The sequence below is a fragment of the Piliocolobus tephrosceles genome, chromosome 9 (genome assembly GCF_002776525.5).
Source record: "Piliocolobus tephrosceles isolate RC106 chromosome 9, ASM277652v3, whole genome shotgun sequence".
NCBI lineage: Eukaryota > Metazoa > Chordata > Mammalia > Primates > Cercopithecidae > Piliocolobus > Piliocolobus tephrosceles.
In genome coordinates this window covers 125,417,895-125,440,189 of record NC_045442.1, presented here as the reverse complement: position 1 = coordinate 125,440,189, position 22,295 = coordinate 125,417,895, and the positions used below count along the sequence as shown (strand labels likewise).

General features: G+C 41.2%; 1 protein-coding gene across 3 annotated transcripts in view; it reads right to left on the bottom strand.

The window, feature by feature from the left end:
- IL2RA (interleukin 2 receptor subunit alpha) overlaps nt 1-22,295 on the bottom strand; it is a 52,889-nt gene that overhangs the window by 12,611 nt on the left and 17,983 nt on the right. For 2 of the 3 annotated variants that reach the window (XM_023230565.1, XM_023230567.1), the window contains exons 2-3: nt 2,244-2,453; nt 682-792 (exon numbers count right to left, since the gene is read on the bottom strand). In XM_023230565.1, coding sequence (XP_023086333.1) covers nt 682-792; nt 2,244-2,453 — 321 coding nt within the window. The remainder of the gene's footprint in view (nt 1-681; nt 793-2,243; nt 2,454-22,295) is intronic. The other variant, XM_023230566.1, reaches the window with a different exon arrangement.

The following is a 22,295-nucleotide window of genomic DNA, read 5'->3' as shown; positions in this document are numbered from 1 at the left end:
GTGACCTCAAGTGATCTGCCCGCCTCGGACTCCCACAGTGCTGGGATTACAGGCGTGAGCCACTGCACCTGGCCCATTTTCTTGACACCATGAGTGAACCACCATTCAGTTATGGGAAAGCAGAGGACAGGCAAGGAACAGCCGCAGTGCTCATTCATGCACAGACTGCTGGCCGGGACACATGCGTCTGGAAATCTTGAGACTCACAAGTGTGGCATGTCCATTTTACAACCTTGCCCTGGAAGAAATATGGGGAAGTGAATAATTTTTTTGTGGTGCGTTGTTTTGTGCTTAAGGGGAAGACGCAGAGCGTTTCCTGGAGGGCGGGGATCGTTGTCACACTCTTGTTTGTGTCTTCTGTCAGCAGGGCCTGGCACACAGACCCAACAGATGATTTTAAGTTGAGTTGAATTTGGGTTGAATTCTATTTGGCCAGTTACCAAACCAGGGAGTGAGCCCAGACCTGGATTGGCTGCCATCAGATTGGCTTGAGTTGCTGAGCAAACAGCCTTTGGGCAGCTCTGCACTAGCTCTTGTCTGCAATGATGTCTGGGAGGAGGGAGCAACATGCATGTGTTTACAGAAGGCAGGGCAGACTTTCTTCCTTTGGGTACACATCATCCGCCTGCAAGAGAAAGGTGGGCTCTCAGGAGTTAGCTGGAGGGCAGATTCATCTCTCACCTGGAAGGCTCGCTTGGTCCGCCAGCTGCATTTGACTTTGCATTTCTGTGGTTTTTCTTTCTTTCTGTTCTTCAGGTTGAGGTGTCACTTGTTTTGTTGTGTTCTGAGCAGCTAAAAAATATAGATGGAATGATGCAGATAATTTCACAAATGCTTAATAGAAAACACTGTTCACGTATTCATTCACTTGAGAAGCACACCTGTCCAGGGCCCACGATGTGTCTAGCGGTGTCCGGCTGCTGAGCTTACAAAGATGAAACCAGAGCACGCCCTCCCTCGGGTGGGGCCTGCTCACACCCCTCCCAGCACCGGCCTCTGGGTATTCATGTGCATATGGCAATGCCCACAACATGTATTTGAACGTGTATGTATGTCTGTGTATATCATGTATGTTACGTGTGTATGTGTGTGTGTCTCACCAAAAGGGACTCCTTGCTTGCTGTCAACTGTTTTTGAGTTGTTTGACGGCAGCAGGAGTGGTCTCACTCCACAACGCACTGATCCTTTGCTCCCTAAGACTGCTCAGAATGCTTAAAGTTAGAGACGCCACCCTAACACAATGACAAGGAAACTTCTACAACAGTCCTGTCTATTGTGAAGAGTTTGGCAAAGGAGTTGAGTCTGAGTGCCCCAATGAGGGGGGTGATCAGAATTCTGGCTCAGGATAAAAGAAGGCGTCTAGGTCAGGCATGGTGGCTCACACCTATAATCCCAGCACTTTGGGAGGCTGAGGCAGGCGGATTGCTTGAGCCCAGGAGTTTAAGGCCAGCCTGGACAACACGGGGAAACCCCATCGCTAACAAGAAATACAAAATATTAGCCAGGCATGGTGGTGTGAGCCTGTAAGGCCCAGGCAGGAGAATCACTTGAGGCCAGGAGTTCGAGACCAGCCTGGCCAACATGGTGAAACCCTATCTTTGCTAAAAATAAAAAAGTTAGCCAGGCGTGGTGGTGCACACCTGTACTCCCAGGTACTCGGGCAGCTGAGGCACAGGAATCACTTGAACTCAGGAGATGGAGGTTGCAGTGAGCTGAGATTGCACCACTGCACTCCAGCCTGGGTGACAGAGCGAGACTGTCTCAAAAATAAAAATAGAATTGTGTGGCTGGGCACAGTGACTCATGCCTGTAATCCCAGCACTTTGGGAGGCTGAGGCGAGTGAATTACTTGAGGTCAGGAGTTCGAGACCAACCTGGACAACGTGGTGAAACCCCATCTCTGTTAAAAATGCGAAAATTAGCCAGGCATGCTGCTGGGAGCCTATAATTCCAGCTACTCAGGAGGCTGAGGCGGGAGAATCACTTGAACCTGGGAGGCAGAAGTTGCAGTGAGCCGAGATTGCGTGCCATTGCACTCCAGCCTGGGCAACAGAGTGAGACTCTGTCTCAAAAAAAAAAAATTGTGTTTAGTGAATGACTATTTCAGGAACCACTAAAATTAGTTATCCTGTAGACTGGACTGGCCCATTTGTGTCTATAGGGCTGAGTGAACCAAAGCTGGGCTCTGTCTCACTCTTTGCTACAGTTCTCTTTTTCTCGGTAGTGACAGAAGAGACACTTACCAGAGCTTGTGCATTGACATTGGTTGTCCCAGGATGAGTGGCCAGAGTTTCCTGTACAGAGCATATAGGGTGACCCGCTTTTTATTCTGCGGAAACCTCTCTTGCATTCACAGTTCAACATGGTTCCTTCCTTGTAGGCCGCGGCTTTGAACGTGGCGTGTGTGATTTTTGGCGGGTCATCGTCACAGAGCTCTGCAAAGCAAAAGAAGACTATTAGGAGCTCAAGAGGCCCCGGGCAAGTACTCACACATTTAATCCTGTAATAACTTAATCACGTATTTCTTCACTTTATTTAAAAGATGGTATGCCCCACTTTTTGTGAGAAAGGAACCAAGGCTGCTACCATTGTTCTTCAGAAACCTTTGTATCAGAGCTGGCTCAAAAGTTAGCTATGACCAAGCTCCTCTCCAAAGTACAATATATTTCAAACTAGATGAGTAGAAATTAATGTGGTTTTATTCTGAATATGTCTCATGTCAAGCAAGTATGGAGAGAGGAGGGCCAAGGAAGGTGAAGAAAGGAAGGAGCTAAGTTATATACATTTAATTGAGGGGCAAAATGTGTCTGTGCAAAATACTTTTTGGGATATACAAATTGTTAGACTTTCTATAATTAATGACTCTGTGCCATTTTTTGAGAAATATACAGAAAGTACTTCACTCAGTGTCTGGCAAATAGGAAATGTGTGTTTCTCACCCACCTGCTCACCTCTGACTTCACCAAATACCTTCTTATATTATGAAGACCTTACCCTCCCTCAGTCTGAAAAATGGACCCTGGTATCTCACTAAAGACACCAGAAGCAGTGGTCAAACATTAAACTGTTACAAGGAAAAGTGGCACAGGTCTAATCAGAAAAATAATTCCATTGCCTACTTTGCAACAGTTTCTCTGCTTTAAGAGATTAGATTTTGGGGGGAAATATCACATGCTGGATAAAGGAAGTGGACAGGGAGATGACAGGGACAGGAAGAGGCAGGAAAGCAGGAGTCTGTAGCCTCTCCATCGATGGAAGCCCACACGGAGGCTGATCAGGGCTGCTGGCTGTACTCATGGCTGTGGGTTGGCTGGTTGTGTATTAGTCGTTCAGGTTGAGTGAAGCTTCTCTATGAACTTAGTCTCTGCCCAGCATCTTGTCATCCAGAAGACCATCCTCATCCAATGATTCAGGACTCTCCTGATACCCCTAAGAACTGAAGCTAGGCAGGCTGGGTGCAGTGGCTCATGCCTGTAATCCCAGCACTTTAGGAGGCCAAGGTGGGTAGATCAGATGAGATCGGCAGTTCGAAACCAGCCTGGCCAGCCTGGTGAAAACCAGTCTCCACTAAAAATACAAAAAAATTAGCCAGGTGTGGTGGCATGTGCCTGTGGTCCCACTTACTCGGGTGGCTGAGAGCCTGAGGCAGGAGAATCGCTTGAACCCAGGAGGCGGAGGATGCAGTGAGCCGAGATCACGCCACTGCACTCCAGCCTAGGTGACACAGCAAGACTCTGCCTCCAAAAAAAAAGAATCGAAGGTAGGGAGAAATCAGACAGCTTGGCCCATCTCTAACCAACAAGAGACTAAGCAAAAGCAATTTAAATGGGCTCCATGGGCTGGAAATGACGGTGGAACAGGAACAGGTGACGTAAGTGCTCAGTAAATTCTGGTAATCTCATGATAAGGCAAGAGCAGCAGCATGGTGGGAAGGGAGAAAGATGGGTTTCTAACTTCTAGCTCCAGCAGCTTACAAGCTACGTAGTTTTATTGTTTTACTTCTCTAAGGCTCAGTTTTGTGGTGTAATAATAATTATTTTATTGATTTAACGATTACAGCAAATAATATACTAAGGTAACTTGATGAAAGCCCAGAAAATAAGACATGGATAGATGGTAGTTCTGTTCCTTTCCTTTTGTTCACTGTCCAGAAAAAGAGAATGGTAATTCAGATAGAGACTGGACTGACGTTTACCTTGACCTTTAACTCCTGCAAAAGATTGTCTCTCTGTACTTCTCATATCACTGGTACCATTTGTTGGCACTTATTATTGATCAACACCAACCAATATTTTACGTATCAGAAGATAAATCTGTTGCTAAAGCAAGACATGGATAATAATCAGAAAAACCAGTGAAGACTTCTGCTTCCAGCCATCACAGAGTAACTGGGACCAAAACTTATGTTTCTGCTGAAACAACTGTGAAACCAGCCCAAATGTATGCAGCAAGTGCTTTCAGGTGCTGAACAACAGGCAGCTCAGGGCTACATGATTTGGGAGGAGGGAAACACATGAGAGGCGCCCACGGTTGCCCTGGCTTCCTTCCTGGGGTGCTTTCCTCCCAGGCAGCACCCAAGTGGAGCCCAAGCAGAGTGGTGATCTCATTGACGTGACATGACTGGGATTTGTGGGGTGGGGCTCTGGAGAGGGCACTACATGAAGAGTGCTCAAAAAATATGTATAGGGGTCCACCCCAGGTTCTTAGCCAAGAGCTGGTCTGAACCTGAACAGGGGAGAACTCAGTGAGACTTAGCCCTGATTGTCCATTGTGAGGGCTAAGAGAAGAATAGTTATACTAAGTTTTATTTATAAAAACAGGTGTCTGAGTTGTGGGTTGTAGTTTTCCAATCCTGCTCTAGAGAAAGAGACATCCCCAGGATGAATTTCAAAACCAAAAGAGACCTGCCCTTACAAAGATTAAAACCAAGCCTAATAGACAAGAGGATGTGCTAGTCATTTACCTGCCTGTCAGAGCAAAATGCATTACCTTTTAAAGGACCACAAGATAATCCAGACCCTTTATAATGTATAGTTCATAATATCCAGCAAGTTAACAGAAAATCTAGACATGTGAAGAAACAGGAAAACGTGACCTACTTGACCTACTCAAAAAAGTGCTCAATAGAAACAGACCCGTAAGATTGACTGGGTGTGGTGGCTCACGCCTATAATCCCCGCACTTTGCAGGGACAAGGCAGGCAGATCACCTGAGGTCAGGAGTTAGAGACCAGTCTGGCCAACATGGTGAAACCCCATCTCTACTAAAAATACAAAAAAATCAGCCGAGTGTGGTGGCACATGCCTGTAGCCCCAGGTACTCAGGAGGCTGAGGCAGGAGAATTGCTTGAGCCTGGGAGGTGGAGGTTGCAGTGAGCCGAGCACCACAGCCTGGGTTACAGAGTAAGTGAGAGTCTGTCTCAAAAAAAAAAAAAAAAAAAAAAAAAAAAAAAAACCGACCCCTAAATTGACCCAGATTTTGGAATTAGCACAAAAGGAGTTTAAAACAGTTATAATAAGTATGCTCTTATTAAAGCAGAGGTCAGTAAACTATGACCTGCAGATTTGCTGCCATTTATTTATTTATTTATTTATTTATTTATTTATTTATTTATTTTTGAGACAGAGTTTTGCTCTTGTTGCCCAGGCTGGAGGGCAATGGTGCAATCTTGGCTCAACGTCCGGCTAATTTTTGTGTTTTTAGTAGAGATGAGGTTTTGCCACGTTGGCCAGGCTGGTCTTGAACTCCTGACCTCAGGTGATTCACCTGCCTCGGCCTCCCAAAGTGCTAGGATTACAGGAGTGAGCCACCATGGTCAGTGGTTTATTTTTATAAATAAAGTTTTATTGGAAGAAAGACACACCCATTTATTTACATTTTGTCTATGGCTGCTTTTCTGCTATAATGGCAGAGTTGAGTAGTTGCAGTGGAGTAACATGGCCAGGTAGCCTAAAATATTTACTCTCTGACCCTTTCAGAAAAAAAGTGCCAACTGCTAATTTAAAGAAAAAATGGTTATAATGAGTGAAACAATAGGATATCTCAGTAGATAAATGAAAACTAGTAATTTTTTCTTTTGAAATGGAGTCTTCCTCTGTTGCCCAGGCTGGAGTGCGGTGGTGTAATCTTGGCTCACTGAAACCTCTGCCTCCCAGGTTCAAGTGATTCTCCTGCCTCAGCCTCCCAAGTAGCTAAGATTACAAGTGCGTGGCACCATGCCTGGCTGATTTTTGTATTTTTAGTAGAGACAGGGTTTCACCATGTTGGCCAGGCTGGTCTCGAATTCCTGACTTCAGGTGATCCACCTGCCTCGGCCTCCCAAAGTGCTGGGATTACAGGTGTGAGCCACCATGGCCAACCAATATTTTTTAAAATAAGAAAATAAAACTAAAAGTTACAGTATCTGAAATGAGCCTAGCCAGGGCTTGAAGGCAAATCAATAGAAATTATCCAAACTGATGAACAGAAGAAATTGAAAAAGAATAGACCTTTGGCATCCTGTGAGACAATATCAAATAGCCTAACCTACATTTCATTGAATTCCCAACGAGAGAGGAGAGAAAGAATGGAGCAGAAAAAATATATGAAGAAATAATGCCAAAAATGTTTGAAATTTGATGACAGATATGGATTTACAGATCCAGATGTTCACTGCACCAAGCAGGATACAGATAAAGAAAAGCACATCTAGGTACATCACAGCTAAACTGCTGAAAACCAAAGATAATGAGAACATCTTAAAAGTGGCGAGAGGGAAAGGACACATACCTACAGGGGAGTAATGATGAATAACAGCTGACTTCTCAACAGAAACAATGGAAGCCAGTAAACAGTGGCACAACATATTCAAAGTTTTAAAAGAAAAAAATCCATCAGCCTTGAAATCTACCTAGAGACAATATCCTCCAAAAACGAGGGTGAATTTAGTATATTTTCAGATAAAAGAAAGCTTAGAGAATTTATTATGGCACATTTGCATTATGCTAAAGAAAAAATGTCAAGCAACAGAGAAATTACACTAGCTAGCAACATAAATCTACATGAAGTAATAAAGAACATTGATAAATATTTAGATAAGTGAAAAGACCACTTTTTGTTTTTAACATCTTTGAAAGACAACTGTTTAAAACAAAAATAATAATATGGTACAGTGGGTTCTGTTGAACATGCAGTTCTAGTATAAAAGTTAGGAAGAATGGAATTGTACTGTTTTAGGTTTTTATATCATATAGAAAATGGTACAATATTAAGTACATAGATTGTGATAAGCTATGGATACATACTGAATAGCTGAGAGAAACCACCAAATAACACCACAAAGAGTGTAGCTAAAAAGAATATTAAATTTGGTGAGCCAAACTGAAGAGAGAAAAGGAAGAATAGAGTAATAAAAACAGAAAGGGAACAACTAAGAAACAGATAGCAAGAAGGTGAACTTAAAGCAAGTCCTATCAGTAATTACATTAAATATAAATGGACAAAAATCCATACATTAAAAGACAGAAACTTCAGACTGGATTAAACAGCAGGGCCCAATTATATGCTGTCTTCAAGAGAACACACTTTAAATACAATAAAAATGATAGGATGAGAAAAAAAGGATAGAAAAAGACATAATCTACAAAGATAAGCATAAGGAAGCTGGTGTGGTTATATTAATATCAGGAAGTAGATTTCAAGATAAGGAACATTATTCTCAGATAATGTGATTGTTAACATAAAATTACTGAGGAATCTGCAAAATAACTACTAGAATTTAGGAAGGTAGCAATTTCAGTATATATATATATATATATATATATATAGTTAGTTCTACATACTGACACAACCAATTAGAAAATTAAAAATTAAAAACAATTGTATTTACAATTACATCAAAACACATAAAATGTTTATAAGTAAGTCTACCAAAAACTTGTAATACCACTAAACTGAAAACTCTGAAATATTGCTGAGACATATTTTACAAGAATTAAGCAAATGGAAAAATATACAATCTTTATAGATTGAAACATTCATTTAAAGAACCTATTCACCTTAAAATGATCAATTAATTCAAGGCAACTGCAGTTTAAAAATCCAACACAATATTTAGTAGAAATTCGGAAGTTATTTCTAAAACCTCCTTAGAAACACAAAAGACCTAGAATATCTAAGACAATCATAAAGATGTACACATTTAGAGGATTCATGACATCTGATATTCAGGCTTTGTATAAAACTATGAAAATCAAGGCAGCATAGTATTCGCATAAAGACAAACAGTAATGAAACAGAGCAGAAAGTCCTGAAATGGACTCACTCATGTTTGTTCAACTGATTTTTTTTTTTAACAAATAAATGTGCCAAGGAAGTTCAATGAGAAAGGAAAAATCTTTCCAACAAATGCTTCTGGAACAAATGGATAAATGTATGAGAAAAAACCTCACCTCTTATGCAAGAATTAATTTTATTATATGTATAAAGATAAAGATCTATATACTAGGTCTATACCTTATAGATGTAACCATAAAAGGCAAAACTACAAAGATTTTAGAAGAAAATAAAGGCAAATGACTTTGCAGGTTGGAGATAGGCAAAGATTGCTTATAGAGGATGCAAAAGCACTAACTATAAAAGAAAAAAATTGAAAATGTCTACTCATCCAGAGACATTAAGAAAATGAAAAAGTAAAAGACTGAGAGAAAATATTTGCAATATATTTATTTGTCACAAACACTTGTGTCCAGAATACATAAAGAACAACAAAGCAATAGTAAAAGGCAAACAGCCCAATAAATGGGCAAAGACTTGAACAGCCACTTCCCCAAAGAAGATACATGATTATCAATAAACACTTGAAAGTGTGCTTAATATCGGGTATCAATAAAATGCAAATCGAAAACCATGATGAGATAGCCCATTGGGGAAATGGAGGAAATGGATAAAAGACTGATACACCAAATACTGGAGAGGAAGTAGAGCTACTGGAACTCTCCTACATTACTGGTGGCAGTGTAAGTAATGCAATTACTTTGGAACACTATTTGAAAGTATTTTGGCTGGGCATGGTGGCTCATGCCTATAATCTCAGCACTTTAGGAGGCTGAGGCAGCTGGATCATTTGAAGTCAGGAGTTCGAGACCACCCTGGTCAACATGGTGAAACCCTGTCTCTATTAAAAATACAAAAATTAACCAGGCATGGTGGTGCATGCCTGCAATCCCAGTTACTCTGGAGGCTGAGGCAGGAGAATCATTTAAGCCCAGGAGGCAGAGGTTGCAGTGAGCTGAGATCATGCCACTGCACTCCAGCCTGGGCAACAGAGTGAGACTCTGTCTCAAAAACAAACAAACAAAAAGAAAGGATTTTTATTGAAGTTAAATATATATCTATCCTACAATTCAGCAATTCTACTCCTAGGTATTTACCTAAGAGGAATGAAGGGATGTGTTTTTAGTAGAGATGAGGTTTTGCCACGTTGGCCAGGCTGGTCTTGAACTCCTGACCTCAGGTGATTCACCTGCCTCGGCCTCCCAAAGTGCTAGGATTACAGGAGTGAGCCACCATGGTCAGTGGTTTATTTTTATAAATAAAGTTTTATTGGAAGAAAGACACACCCATTTATTTACATTTTGTCTATGGCTGCTTTTCTGCTATAATGGCAGAGTTGAGTAGTTGCAGTGGAGTAACATGGCCAGGTAGCCTAAAATATTTACTCTCTGACCCTTTCAGAAAAAAAGTGCCAACTGCTAATTTAAAGAAAAAATGGTTATAATGAGTGAAACAATAGGATATCTCAGTAGATAAATGAAAACTAGTAATTTTTTCTTTTGAAATGGAGTCTTCCTCTGTTGCCCAGGCTGGAGTGCGGAGTCTTTTCTACAGAAAGACTTTTATAAAATATTTATTTACTTCTTTCTTTTATTAAGCCCCTTCCATTCTAGGACATAGTAGCTTTATTAATAATAATCAACTCAATAATTCAAATATCCATCATTGGGAGAACAGATAAGTAGCTTATCATATAGTCATACTACAGAAACCACTCAAAAATAAAAAATAATGAACTATTGATACGGGCAATATTGATAAATCTCAAAAATGTTATGTTGAACAAAATAAGCTAAACACAAAATAGTGCACACACTTTGCTTTCATTTATATGAAGTCCAAAAAAAGACAAAAGTTATATCCAGAGACAGAAAGCAGACAGTGGATTCTTGTGGTAGGTGGGTATTGACCAGAAGGCAGAAGTGATGAAAACGTTTATGCAGCTGTACACATTTGTCAAAACTCATCAAATTGTATGCCTCAGATCTGTGCCTTTCTTTATAAGTAATTTTAGCTCAACAAAATCAATGAGAAGCATACTTAGCAACTCTTTTGTAATTATTCATTAGCACAAATAGCCAGGATTGACCACAGATGCTTTTGGAATCTGAAATGCCAATCACAAGCCAAGAACATTTCTAAACAGATCAATTTGAAAAGAAGGAGACAAATTGTCTTGGAAGCTGTTTTGTGACCTTAGAAACTCTTTAATTCCGTGAGGGTGTGTTTTGCTAGATGAGGTAATGGGCATTTTCAGAGTCATCATAAATTAGTCTGAGTGTCTGAAGAGGTCATGCGGGGACAAGGGGAAGTTCCAGAACTTCTTACTCTCACAGACTTTCCTTTCATAAAGAATCTTTCCTGGAATTTAGAAACATGACACCTCCAGGTCTGTAGCTCAGTAACCACTAAAGAGCTTGGCTGTAATCCTTTTCCCTGAAAGACCTTGCCAGGAAGTGCCAAACATCACCTGAAGGCAGCAGGAGGTAGAAGAGTGTGCGAAAAGGTACGCTAGAGGGTTGCTCTTTTTCAATATAATGGGAATAAATTTGGGATTTTTTTTAGCCCTTCTTAGCATAGTGTTATAAAAGCAGCAACAGAACAACATCCAAAAAAAGAATAAAAAATAATTTGTCTAAAAGTCTTGCACAGTAATAACAAAGGAGGATTCCATTTATATGACTCCAAAATGTTGAAATCATCTTTCCCTATATTATCATTCTTTTATTTTTTAAGACAGCATACAACTGCCCTCATTCTCTAGTTTTACTCACTAAGAATGCTAAAAATCACTTCTCAAAATTCAGCTAACAAGGGCTTTTCTCTGCCTTTACACTTCCTCCTGTCTTTCCAGACCCACTTCCTGCTTCTCCCAATGGGTCTTCTCAACATAAATGATTCTCTCCCGGAATATTTTCCAATTCCCAGCTCTATGCACTCCCCCAGCTCACACCACAAGGGACCTGGGAGCTTGGGAGGCAGACAGAATTTTCCTTAGAAGAGGGGAAGGGGAATATTTTTCTCCCCGTAATTTTAAAGTATTGGCACAATTCTGGATGTAGACATCACCTTCTTCTCTGAGAGTATTTGAAGTGTCTGGTGTCTACGGACTGTGGGAAAATTTGAGATGATCAATTTGGGAGTTGGAGGTGGGGGTGTAGGGTGGTAAACACTCAAGGCTTAGAAATTGGGGCTCCCCACCCTGCATTAGGGTCTCACCCAAAGGGGTTGGCACAGGGCTGAGAAGCAGTGGGGCTCCTGTCCACCCTGCCCAGCACCTTTTCCCACCAGGCAACTCAGTGGTGTTTAGTCTGCCAGGACTAGCCCAGAAACTTGAATGGGACCCTGAGAGAGCCAAGGGTCCCTTGGGCCCCCCCCAGGGGCTTTCTGTTTGCCCTGGGTCTCCCTGTGTGGGCAGGGATGGAGAGTCAGGGCCTGCCTTCATGGCAGTAGGCTCTGAGTTGGCGACTGGCGGCAGGCCAAGTTCTAAATGGGCTTCCCAAAGCCACATTCAGGCTGGACGGTGCTGCTCTTGCACACGGTTTCTGTGGGCTGGATTTTCTCTGTTGCACACATGCTTAGTATCTGTCTCTCTCTTTGTTCCTGAGTGGTGGGCCCCACATGTGGCTCTGAGCAGGCTGTATCTCCATTCTGGCAATAAAAGTACTCTGGACACTGTTAAGGTGAGAAAAGAAAAGAAATCAGGGCTCCCAGGAGGAAAATTTGAACTACAGGCTCTGCAGTGAGGTGGCCTTTGACTTTAGTTTTTGTGCCTTTTATGTGGGCAGAGGGAAAAAGAGACAGCCAGCAGTTTTCATTAATCCTGAAAATGCCGAGGGCTTTGGCCTGGGACCCACACCAAGGGCATAGGCACAGAGTCAAACCGAGCTCTTCTGGTGTTGAGCGTGTTCCACATCTTACATTGGATGTTGCCGTGAATGCTCAGACATGGACAGAATCCCACTTGTTCCTCGTCCTTTTCCACCTCACCTGCATCATTGTGGCTGAAATACATGATCATGGGTGTATCTTTCCTTGTGAATTTGTTGCCTCTAAGAGTTCTGTATGCAGCTGAAGGGTAACACCCCTTGGGAGCTTTTGCCTTGTCTGGCTGACACCTTGGCAATCGCAAGTGACTGTGACAGAGAGCTACCTCTTCTGGAATGCATCATGGAACAGATCTGGGAGAACGGAGGGTGCAGATGAAGGGCCCTCGACAATGCTTCTCTTTGCACTGCGGGCTTCCCTTTCAATGGACTGCTAGAGATTCAACTTCTCTGTCTCCTTGTGTGCCCGCTGGAAAGGAAAAAGCCAGGCACTTGTAGTCCTCCTGCCATAGATGACCAGAACAACCTAACCCAGGACTAACAGCGAGAGATTTAGGGATTCAAGCCAGCTTTTCTGACTCCCAGCCACCGGCTCTCTCCTTTTGAGTGTTAGACTCCGCCCTCAGTCACTCGTCACTTTTCCCAGAAGGACAAATGTGCAGATTCTATGTCTTGGATTTTAAATAAAAGCCGAGGAACTTGGTGAAATGAGGTGGTCTTTGCCTTCCGCAGCACTCTCTGCTCCTCTGGGCAAGAGGCCACATTTTTCTTGCCACTGAGGTTAAGTGAAAACAAAACAAAACAAAACAAAACAAACGAACAAAAAAGAGACCCCATTGACAGTAAAGATAAACAGCAGCAGGCCAGCGGCTCTTCCCTGACGTGGAATCATGAGCCCTCTTTATTTGATTTTGCCACATACGCGCCGCGCCGCTCCCATAATCTGAAAGGTGTCCCTTTACTTTTTACCACTTCATTAGTAGAATTGTTGTGTTCCTTGAGTTAACCAGAAATACCAACCCTGGAAGGAGACGTGAGGGCAGTCATTTTAGAGAGCGGATGCCACTGCTGAAGAAGAAGTGGCTGCTCTTCCCGGTTGGCTGCTCTAGAGCCGGCAGGACGGTACTGAGGTTGTTGACAGCAGCATGTGTGCAGAACCCTCCAGGATCTTGCAGATTGGGATTTGACAGGGCAGGCGTGGACGCTGAGGCTATTTCTAACAAGCTCCCACATGATGCTAGGGCTGCAGATCCCCAGGCCACACTTGGAGTAGTGAGAGTTTCCAGTGCGCGAAGTCCCGGCTGCTCGCTCAGTCCCCTCTCCATCTGCCCGCTTGATGAGGACAGGACCCCCACGTCTCCAGCGCACAGTGAGCACTGCTCAATCTGCATCCACAGCGGTTTGTGCCCAGATGCTTTCTCACTCAGCATCTAACAGGGTGCCGTGAAAACGTCATTGGCTGGAGGAAAGGTGGGTGAGTGAGAAACGTTTGTGGATTGAGTAACTTTTTGTGGTCGTTTTTTTCTCTGATGTTCAAAGTGAGAGAAAACTCGTTTGGCCCCTGCAGTCCATGTGAGCAACATGAAAGATAAAGGAAAAAAGGGGCTTCTAAAGGATGTGGACCGAGTCTGAGATAAGATTCTTTGCCCCTTGGGTGAATCAAGGTCAAGTTGTTTTACTCTTAGCCCAGCCAGCCCTAGGTAAAGGCTTCATCCCTCTTCTCTTTCCTATCCATATATCAGAGCTTTAAGCTCTGCTTTTACGCAGTGAAGATTAGAATAACGCACGGAGCACAGGAAATGTCTAGATGATGATTCACTGAGCTTTACAAGGGACACAGGTATGCATCAAGAGCTTGGGCCACTGGGTAAAGAGAGATCTGGTTCTTGCTCTAACGTGGTTCATCTTCTGCGTCAGAATCAGACAGATTGTGGGTGTCAGAGATCCGAATCTTCCTCTTGTTCCAGTCACTGGCTCCCTGTGGTCCCTTCTCATTTCAGATGCTCTGTCTGTAACATGAAATGAAAAGAATTCCTCCCAGACCCCTAGCCAAGTTTCACCTTAAGCTCGTTGACTCCCAGAGGAAATCCCTATAGGAGACTGGAAAGAAGATGTTGGAGCCAGAGGCTATCTTTGATTGTCAGGTGAGGTTTACTGTTTAATAAGAACTCCAAAGATATGCATAATGTCAAAGGTTGTCTCTCGCTTCCTTGGGAAACTCAAACCAGCAGTTTAGGCCTTTAGAAAGTAAGTGGTTTGGGTGCAAAATAAAATACCATAGAACATGTCGAACATCCCTTTTAATGGTATCATAGAATATGAGAACTAGAAGAGATCTTAAAGATCATTTAGGCCAACCTCTACTTCTTCTGGATAAGAACACTGAGCCTGTGGTCATTTCACAAGTTTGTGGCAAGCCTTGGATTACAACAGATCACCAGGTTCCCTGACTCCTAGTTCAGTGCTTTTCCAACACCCAGAATCATAATCTTCAGGAAGGAGCATGCTTTTCACCTATCTGTTGAAGGTTGTCTCTTACAAAGAGGTGGAGCTATGTCTAAACTATCTGAGTGCTGGGAGGTGTTTGTGTGATGTTGTGGTTTAGTTCAGATTATTATCTTTGAAGAAGTCAGAGGGCCCAGGCCCTCCATTTGGGGTTATCTATGTAATAATAACTATGATATCCAATCCCTGCATATGTGCTGCTTCTTTGCATATATTACCTTCAATGCTTATGGCTCTGAAAGGTGGATATTGTCATCCCCGCTTTACAAAGCAAGAGATTGAGGTTCAGAGAGATTAAGTAAGTTGCCTAAACCACACAGCTCAAGGTGGTGGGACAGGAGTCACGTGAAAGTCTACCATTGCTGCCCTCATGTCAGCCTTCTAAAAAATCTCACTTTTACTTTCAGGAAATTCTTTCAAATAGCAAACATAAATGCACACAAAGAAGCATGGAGGAAGAAGACAGAACTGTGTAGAAAAAGTTTGTGGAGGCAATTTGTTCTAAGGTTATTTATTATTTGAGAGGAAGGCTATTGTATTGGCTAAGTCTGGGCTTTATAAAGTCTGGATTCATGTTAAAATGTTAAAAATTACATCTAAAATGACAGAGTAAAGTGAATAACTTACAAGCTATTGGAAAAAAAGAATAAAATAGGATAAAAACTTACTTAAATCAAAAGAAGGGGAAAATGCATAGAAAGAGAAGGTAAAAAGTAAAGAACAAAATAAGACAGTGGAAATTCATCAAACTATATCAGTAATAATTACCAATGTAAATAGACTAACTCTGCAGTTAAAGAATGTTGGACTGCATATATTTTTAAAAATATGCAGTTATATGCTGTTTATAAGAGACATGCTTAAAGCATAAAGGCTCCAAAAGTTTGAAACTAAAAGAATGGACAATTGATTCTAAGGAGTTGTATTAACATCAGACTTCAAGGCAAAAGCATTAATAGAAATACAGAAGTCAGTACGTATTGCTAAAGGTTCAATTCACCAGGAAAACATAAAAATGCTGTATGTGTATGCACTCAAAAGCATTACTTCAAAATATACGAAACAAGAACCAGGAAAACATAACACTTACATACTTCTATGCACCCAATAGCATAACTTCAAAATACACAAAGCAAGTATTGACAAAACAAGGATAAATTTAGAAATCTACTATCATAATGAGAAAATTTAACAGTGTCTTCCTTTATGATGGATAGGTCAAACAGACAGAAAATCAGTAAGAATAATCAAATGTCATAACCTCAATTAACAAATTTGATCCCAACAATAGCAGAGCCCACTCTTTTTTCAAGCACACATGGGACATTTACAAGACAGTAGAGGAGTTGAAGGCAAGTTAGGGGCATAAGAGTGGGTATCTATGGGGTAGGAAAATGGGAGTCTAGATAAGGAATAAACAGAAGGAAATGTTGAAGGGAAAGCTCTGGGTGTCAGAATCTTCCTCCTGTTTCACTCACTGGCTCACTGTGGTCCCTTCTCATTTCAGATGCTCTGTCTGTAACATGAAATGAAAAGAATTCCTCCCAAACCCCTAGCCAAATTTCACAACACCTTAAACTCATTGACTCCCAGAGGAAATCCCTGTGGGAGACTGGAAAGAGTTTGTTGGAACCAGAGGTTACGTGAAGTTGACTCTTATAAGAATCTGAGCTTCTTTAGATTTGGATTTACTAGCCTGAAAAGTGTAATACCATCTTTTGGTACAGAGTTGTTTTGTTTTGTTTTGTTTTGTTGTTTTTTGAGACAGGGTCTCGCTTTGTCACCCAGGATGGAGTACAGTGGCCCAGTCACAGCTAACTGCAGCATTGACTTCCTGGTCTCAAGCTATCCTCCTGCCTCACTGCCTCAGCCTCCTGAGTAGCTGAAACTATAAGCGTGCATCACTGTGCCCAGCTAATTTTTGTATTTTTTATAGAGATGGGGTCTTGCAGTGTTGCCCAGGCTGGTCTCAAAGTCTTGGGCTCAACTGATCCACCTGCCTCGGCCTCCCAGAGTGTTGGGATTATAGGCATGAGCCCCACCCCCAGCCAAGTTTTTTATTTTTATTTTACCAAAGATTTTTTTATAACATTCCTTTGAATGGTATTATAATCTCATTCAGTGATCAAGACATGTAGGCTGAGAATCTTAGTCACTTGTTGAAAGTTACACAGCTAGGCTGGGCATGGTGGTGCACGCCTATAATGCCAGCACTGTGGGAGGATGAGGTGGGCAAATCAGCTTGAGCCTAGGAGTTTGAGACCAGCCTGGGCAACATAAAGAGACCCTGTCTCTACAAAAAGTCCAAAACCTAGCTGGGCATAGTGGTGTGCGCCTGTGGTCCCAGCTACTCGGGAGTGTGAGGTGGGAGGATCGCTTGAGCCCAGGAGGGAGAGACTGCAATGAGATTGCTTCACTGCACCCCAGCCTGGGAGACAGAGTGAGACCCTGTCTCAAAAAAAAAAAAAAAAAAAAAAAAGAAAGAAAGAAGTTACATAATTTGTAGTGCAGACCAGTATCAGAGATGGAAAGATGAGGTGCTACCTCTACAGACTGCAGACAAAATCTACAGTCCTCTACCTCTGCTGCCACCTAACCCCTGGAGATACTGAGAATTTGGTCAGGTGGCTTATTCACTTGATGGCTCTTTCTCATTTACTCTCAACTTTCTCCTTGGCTTTTGCACTCCCTCAACTTTCCTTTTTCACATATCAAAATTTCCCCATTTGCACTCATCATTTGCTCTTTATTCTTTCTTTCTATTTTTTTTTTTTTTTTTTTTTTTTTTTGAGACAGAGGTTAGCTCTGTCACCCAGACTGGAATGCAGTGGCATGATGTCAGCTCACTGCAACCTCCACCTCCCAGGTTCAAGCAATTCTCCTGCCTCAGCCTCCCGAGTAGCTGAGATTACAGGCACCCACCACCACACCCAGCTAATTTTTGTATTTTTAGCAGAGATGGGGTTTCACCTTATTAGCCAGGCTGGTCTTAAACTCCTGACCTCAGATGATGTGCCCGTCTTGGCCTCCCGAAGTGCTGGGATTACAGGTGTGAGCCACCGCACCCGGCCCATTTGCTCTTTTTTCTGTGGTTGTCTCTCTAAGGTGAATTCCCCCACTATGCACTGTGCCCCCACCCAGTTACCCTCTCTCTGAGGATCTCACCGGGTCCCCTCCGCAGCTGATGAGCATCCCAGGTACTGAAAGGTCCCCCCAGCAATCAGTCCTCTTTTCCTCACAAGTCAATACCTCCTGAGAGTCGTGCGCCTCACTGTTTCTACTTCCTCTCGAACCACTCATCCCATGACCTTCTGGTGCGTCTTCTGCTTCCACTGGAACTATTTTTACAGAGTGCACCAAGAAGCTCCCAGTGGCCAAGCCCAGTGGTGTTCATTCTCCTCAAAATTTGCTTTGCACTTGGTTCCTTTGACTTTTCCTGCTCAAAATTTCATTTTTGGTATCATAAGAATCACAATCTCCTGGTTCCTCATCTCTTTGGCTTTCTTTCTCTGAATGCTCATTTAATTTGCATCTTTGGTCATTTAACCTACATCTTAAAAATGCCTGACTGGGCACAGTGGCTCACACCTGTAATCCCAGCACTTCAGGAGGCCGAGGCGGGTGGATCACCTGAGGTCAGGAGTTCAAGACCAGCTTGGCCAACATGGTGAAACCCCATCTCTCCTAAAAATACAAAACATTAGTCGGGTGTGGTGGCGGGCGCCTGTAATCCCAGCTACTTGGGAGGCTGAGGCAGGAGAATGGCTTGAACCCTGGAGGCAGAGGTTGCAGTGAGCCGAGATCGCACCACTGCACTCCAGCCTGGGCAACAACCTTACAGACACCTGCCACCAAGCCCGAGTAATTTTTGGGTTTTTAGTAGAGGTGGAGTTTCACTGTGTTGGCCAGGATGGTCTCGATCTCTTGAGCTCACGATCCACCCACCTTGGCGTCCCAAAGTGCTGGGATTACAGGCGTGAGCCACCAAACCCAGCCAACTTTCTAAGCTGAAAAACAATACTTAAAATGTTAATCGATTAAGCTTGATTGTGTCAGAATGAGGAAATAGAGTTTCTTTTGAATTCATATTCTAAGAACTATTTATGAGAACACTGTATTCGGTTGTTTCCTGTCACCTATATTCACATTAATAGATTATAACGGATTTCAATCTAATGAAGCATGGTCGGTTCTCCAGTTGCTGTCAACCAAATCACCATGGTTGAATTTGAATACTTCCAGTGATTTTTGGTTGTTGTTGGCTGCCCACATCACCTATTATTTATTTAAACTATCCTATATACAAATACACTTTTATATAAAATTAAAAATTTTTTCTTAGCCATCATTAAATCAAACCTAAATTTGTGATATATGGTATTGTCTTAGTTGTTCACTTTGCCTTTTGTCTCTCTTTTCCTGAATCTACCTTTTCTTCCCCAAAGACACTCAAAGACTTAGTGGCATCTTCGGGTTTTTCTCACTCCAATTGACTTTAAAAGAACCCTCATTATTAGTGATCTGATAAAACTAGTAACATAGATAAGGCATACAATTGTTAGAAAAAAGAAGATAAAAATAATCATTCTATGTGAGGAATTTAATTAAGTACTTAGAAAACCCAAGACAGTTAAAGTATTAGAACTATTAAGAGTTTGATAAGATGGCCAGATAGAAAATTCATTTATAAAATTCAACATTTTTTATATATCAGCAATAACCAATCCAAAAATATAATGGAAAATGACATTTTTTAACAGTTGCCAATCCTTAGTTGCCAAAAGTGTGCTAAGTTCTGAACAGAAGATCCTAGAACTGGGAGAGATGTTAACCAACTGTGGACTTTTAACATCAAGAGTACTTTGAGAACTTAAAGGGTGAGTTAATTCTAAAAGTAGAATTAAAACATATAATATGCAAACTAGTAGAAGGAAAAGAGAAAATAAAGAAAACTCAATCAACTTAATAGAAGACAAGAAAGGATAAATATAACAGTAAAAGAAAAATAATGGTTAATAAAAGTTCAAAGTAAAATAGCATAAATAAGTCCACATGTAGTACAATAAATAGAAATGGATTAAGCTTGCTTGTAAAAGACAGAGATATTCTGACTGAGGGGGAAGAATTTTCCCCCAAGTCCTGCACAAGGTCTACTTTTGTTATTTCAAAAGACATCTTTAAAATATAGTGACATGTGAAGGTTGAACTAAAGCGCTGGAAAATACATTATATGCAGATATTTAGCAACCAAAAGAAAGCTCAATAGCTACAATAACATAGAAGAAACTAAACCAAAAAAGTATTTTCACAGATAAAAATACTGTGGAAGTTATAATAATCTTGACCCTGTATACACTCAACAATACATATTGTTGATAAGGTAGCCAGATATAAGAAAGCTCCATAGCTACAATAACATAAGAGAAACTAGACCAAAAAAGCATTTTCACAAATAAAAATTATTCTGGAAGTTATGGTAATCTTGAACATGTATACACTCAACAATACATATGGTTAAGGTGAAGAATTACAAAAAGAAATTAATTCTGCAGTCAAACTGGAGAATGTTAACACATTTGCACCTGATTCTAGCAATGTATTAAGAAAAAAAAAATTCTGATCAGTCAGAATTTATCCCAGCAATAGTGAATGGTTTAACGTTGGAAAATCTCTCAATGTACTTAAGTACTTTTATGGTATAAAGGGAGAAAACCTACATGATCATTTTAATAGAAGAAGAAGAGCATCTAATGATGATGAAAAGAATATCCATTATCGATTAAAAGAAAAAAAAACTTTTAAGATAGCAGAAATAGAAGGAAACTTCTTTAACCAATAGATGGTAGACACTGAAATCTTACAGAAAATGACATGTACCTGATACCTTAAAAGCTTTCTATTTAATGGTGGAAACATATATAATTCCTGCTTTTATTCTATACTGTATTGAACACCCCAGCTAATGCAATGGAACAAGCAAAAGAAAACAGAGGAATAAGAAGTGGATAAGAAAAAAAAAATTGTCATTTATAAATAATAATATCTACCTAGAAAATCCAAGAATCTATAATTATCCAGACTTAGTATCCATAATACATAAGGAAGACTTACAAATCGATAAGTAAAAAGCCAACAACCCAATAAAAATAGGGACAAAGGATATGAACAAGGAGGCCACAGAGATGACCAAAAAAACATATGAAAGCATGCTCAATATCACCAGGTATCACTGAAACTTAAGATAGTAATGAGACTTTATTTTATATTATCAGATTGGCAAAAAAATGTTAAAATTTCCCAGTGGTAAGTGATGATGAGGAATATGTGAGGAATTCAGGAAATTTTATAAATTGCTGATGAGGATTATAAATTAGCATAGCAATTTCAAGGAGAAAATTTTAAATATAGCAGTAAAATTGAAGCTGTCCATGTTCTAGGATCAGTGATTTCACTTCTAGGTGTATTCCTAGAGAAATTCTTGCATATGTGCACACATTCAAGGCTGTTTATCAGAGCATTGCTTGTAATAGGGGAAAAGCAGACACAATCTAACTGTCCATCAAAAGAAGGTTAGATTAATAAACTCAGCATTAGCAATAACTGTATTATTATACAATGTAATAATGTACAGTTGTTAAAAAGAATAAACATCAAGAATGAATCTCAAAAACGGTGTTGAGTGAAAAAAGCAAAGTTGCAAAAAGAAACAGTATATTAGGCATTTATGCATAAAATAAAAAACAAACCAGTAGTGTATATTGCGTCAGGAGATACAACCCAGGTTCAAGAGAGCAATTACTGGAGGGGAAGAATGGGATTGGGTTGGACAGAGAGGGAGCTCCACTATATCCATAGCATGTATTTATTTGTTTGTGTTTGTGTTTGTTTTGTTTTTCGAGATGGAGTCTTTCTCTGTCACCCAGGCTGGAGTGCAATGGCGAGATCTGGGCTCACTGCAACCTCTGCCTCCCAGGTTCAAGTGATTCTCCTGCCTCAGCCCCCTGAGAAACTGGGATTACAGGTGTCTGCACCATGTCAGACTAATTTTTTGTATTTTTGATAGAGATGGGGTTTCACTATGTTGACCAGGCTGGTCTTGAACTCCTGACATCAGGTGATCTACCTGCCTCAGCCTCCCAAAGTGTTGGGATTACAGGCATGAGCCATCATGCATGACAAGAGCATGTATTTAAAATAAACAAAAAGGACATGAAACAACCAAAGTCAACTGTAATCCCAACACATTTACTGAATCCTGATGGTAGGCACATGATGGTTATATTAATCTTCATGTTTTTCTGTATTGTTTGAAATTTTAATAATTTTTAAATATTTATAGAACAAATAGGTTCTTCTTGCCAACCTCCCAAATGTTGATTCTTTACCAAAGCTTCTTCCAAAGGAAGTGATTAGTTCAGGGTCTTTTCCTTTTGTCTGTAGATGTGGAAATTTATCAGAGAAAGAAACCCCCATCTCCCCCACCTCAGTGGCAAGTCCACAGCCGGAAAGTCTAACTCCCAATTTTATTTATCAAGTCAATCATCCAAATCACCTCTCAGTCCTCAGCAGCTGAATTCAATACAGTGATTAAGCCTAGAGCATCTTCCTGGAGAAGGTGGTAGTGATGCAGGACAAGCGAGCCCCAGGATG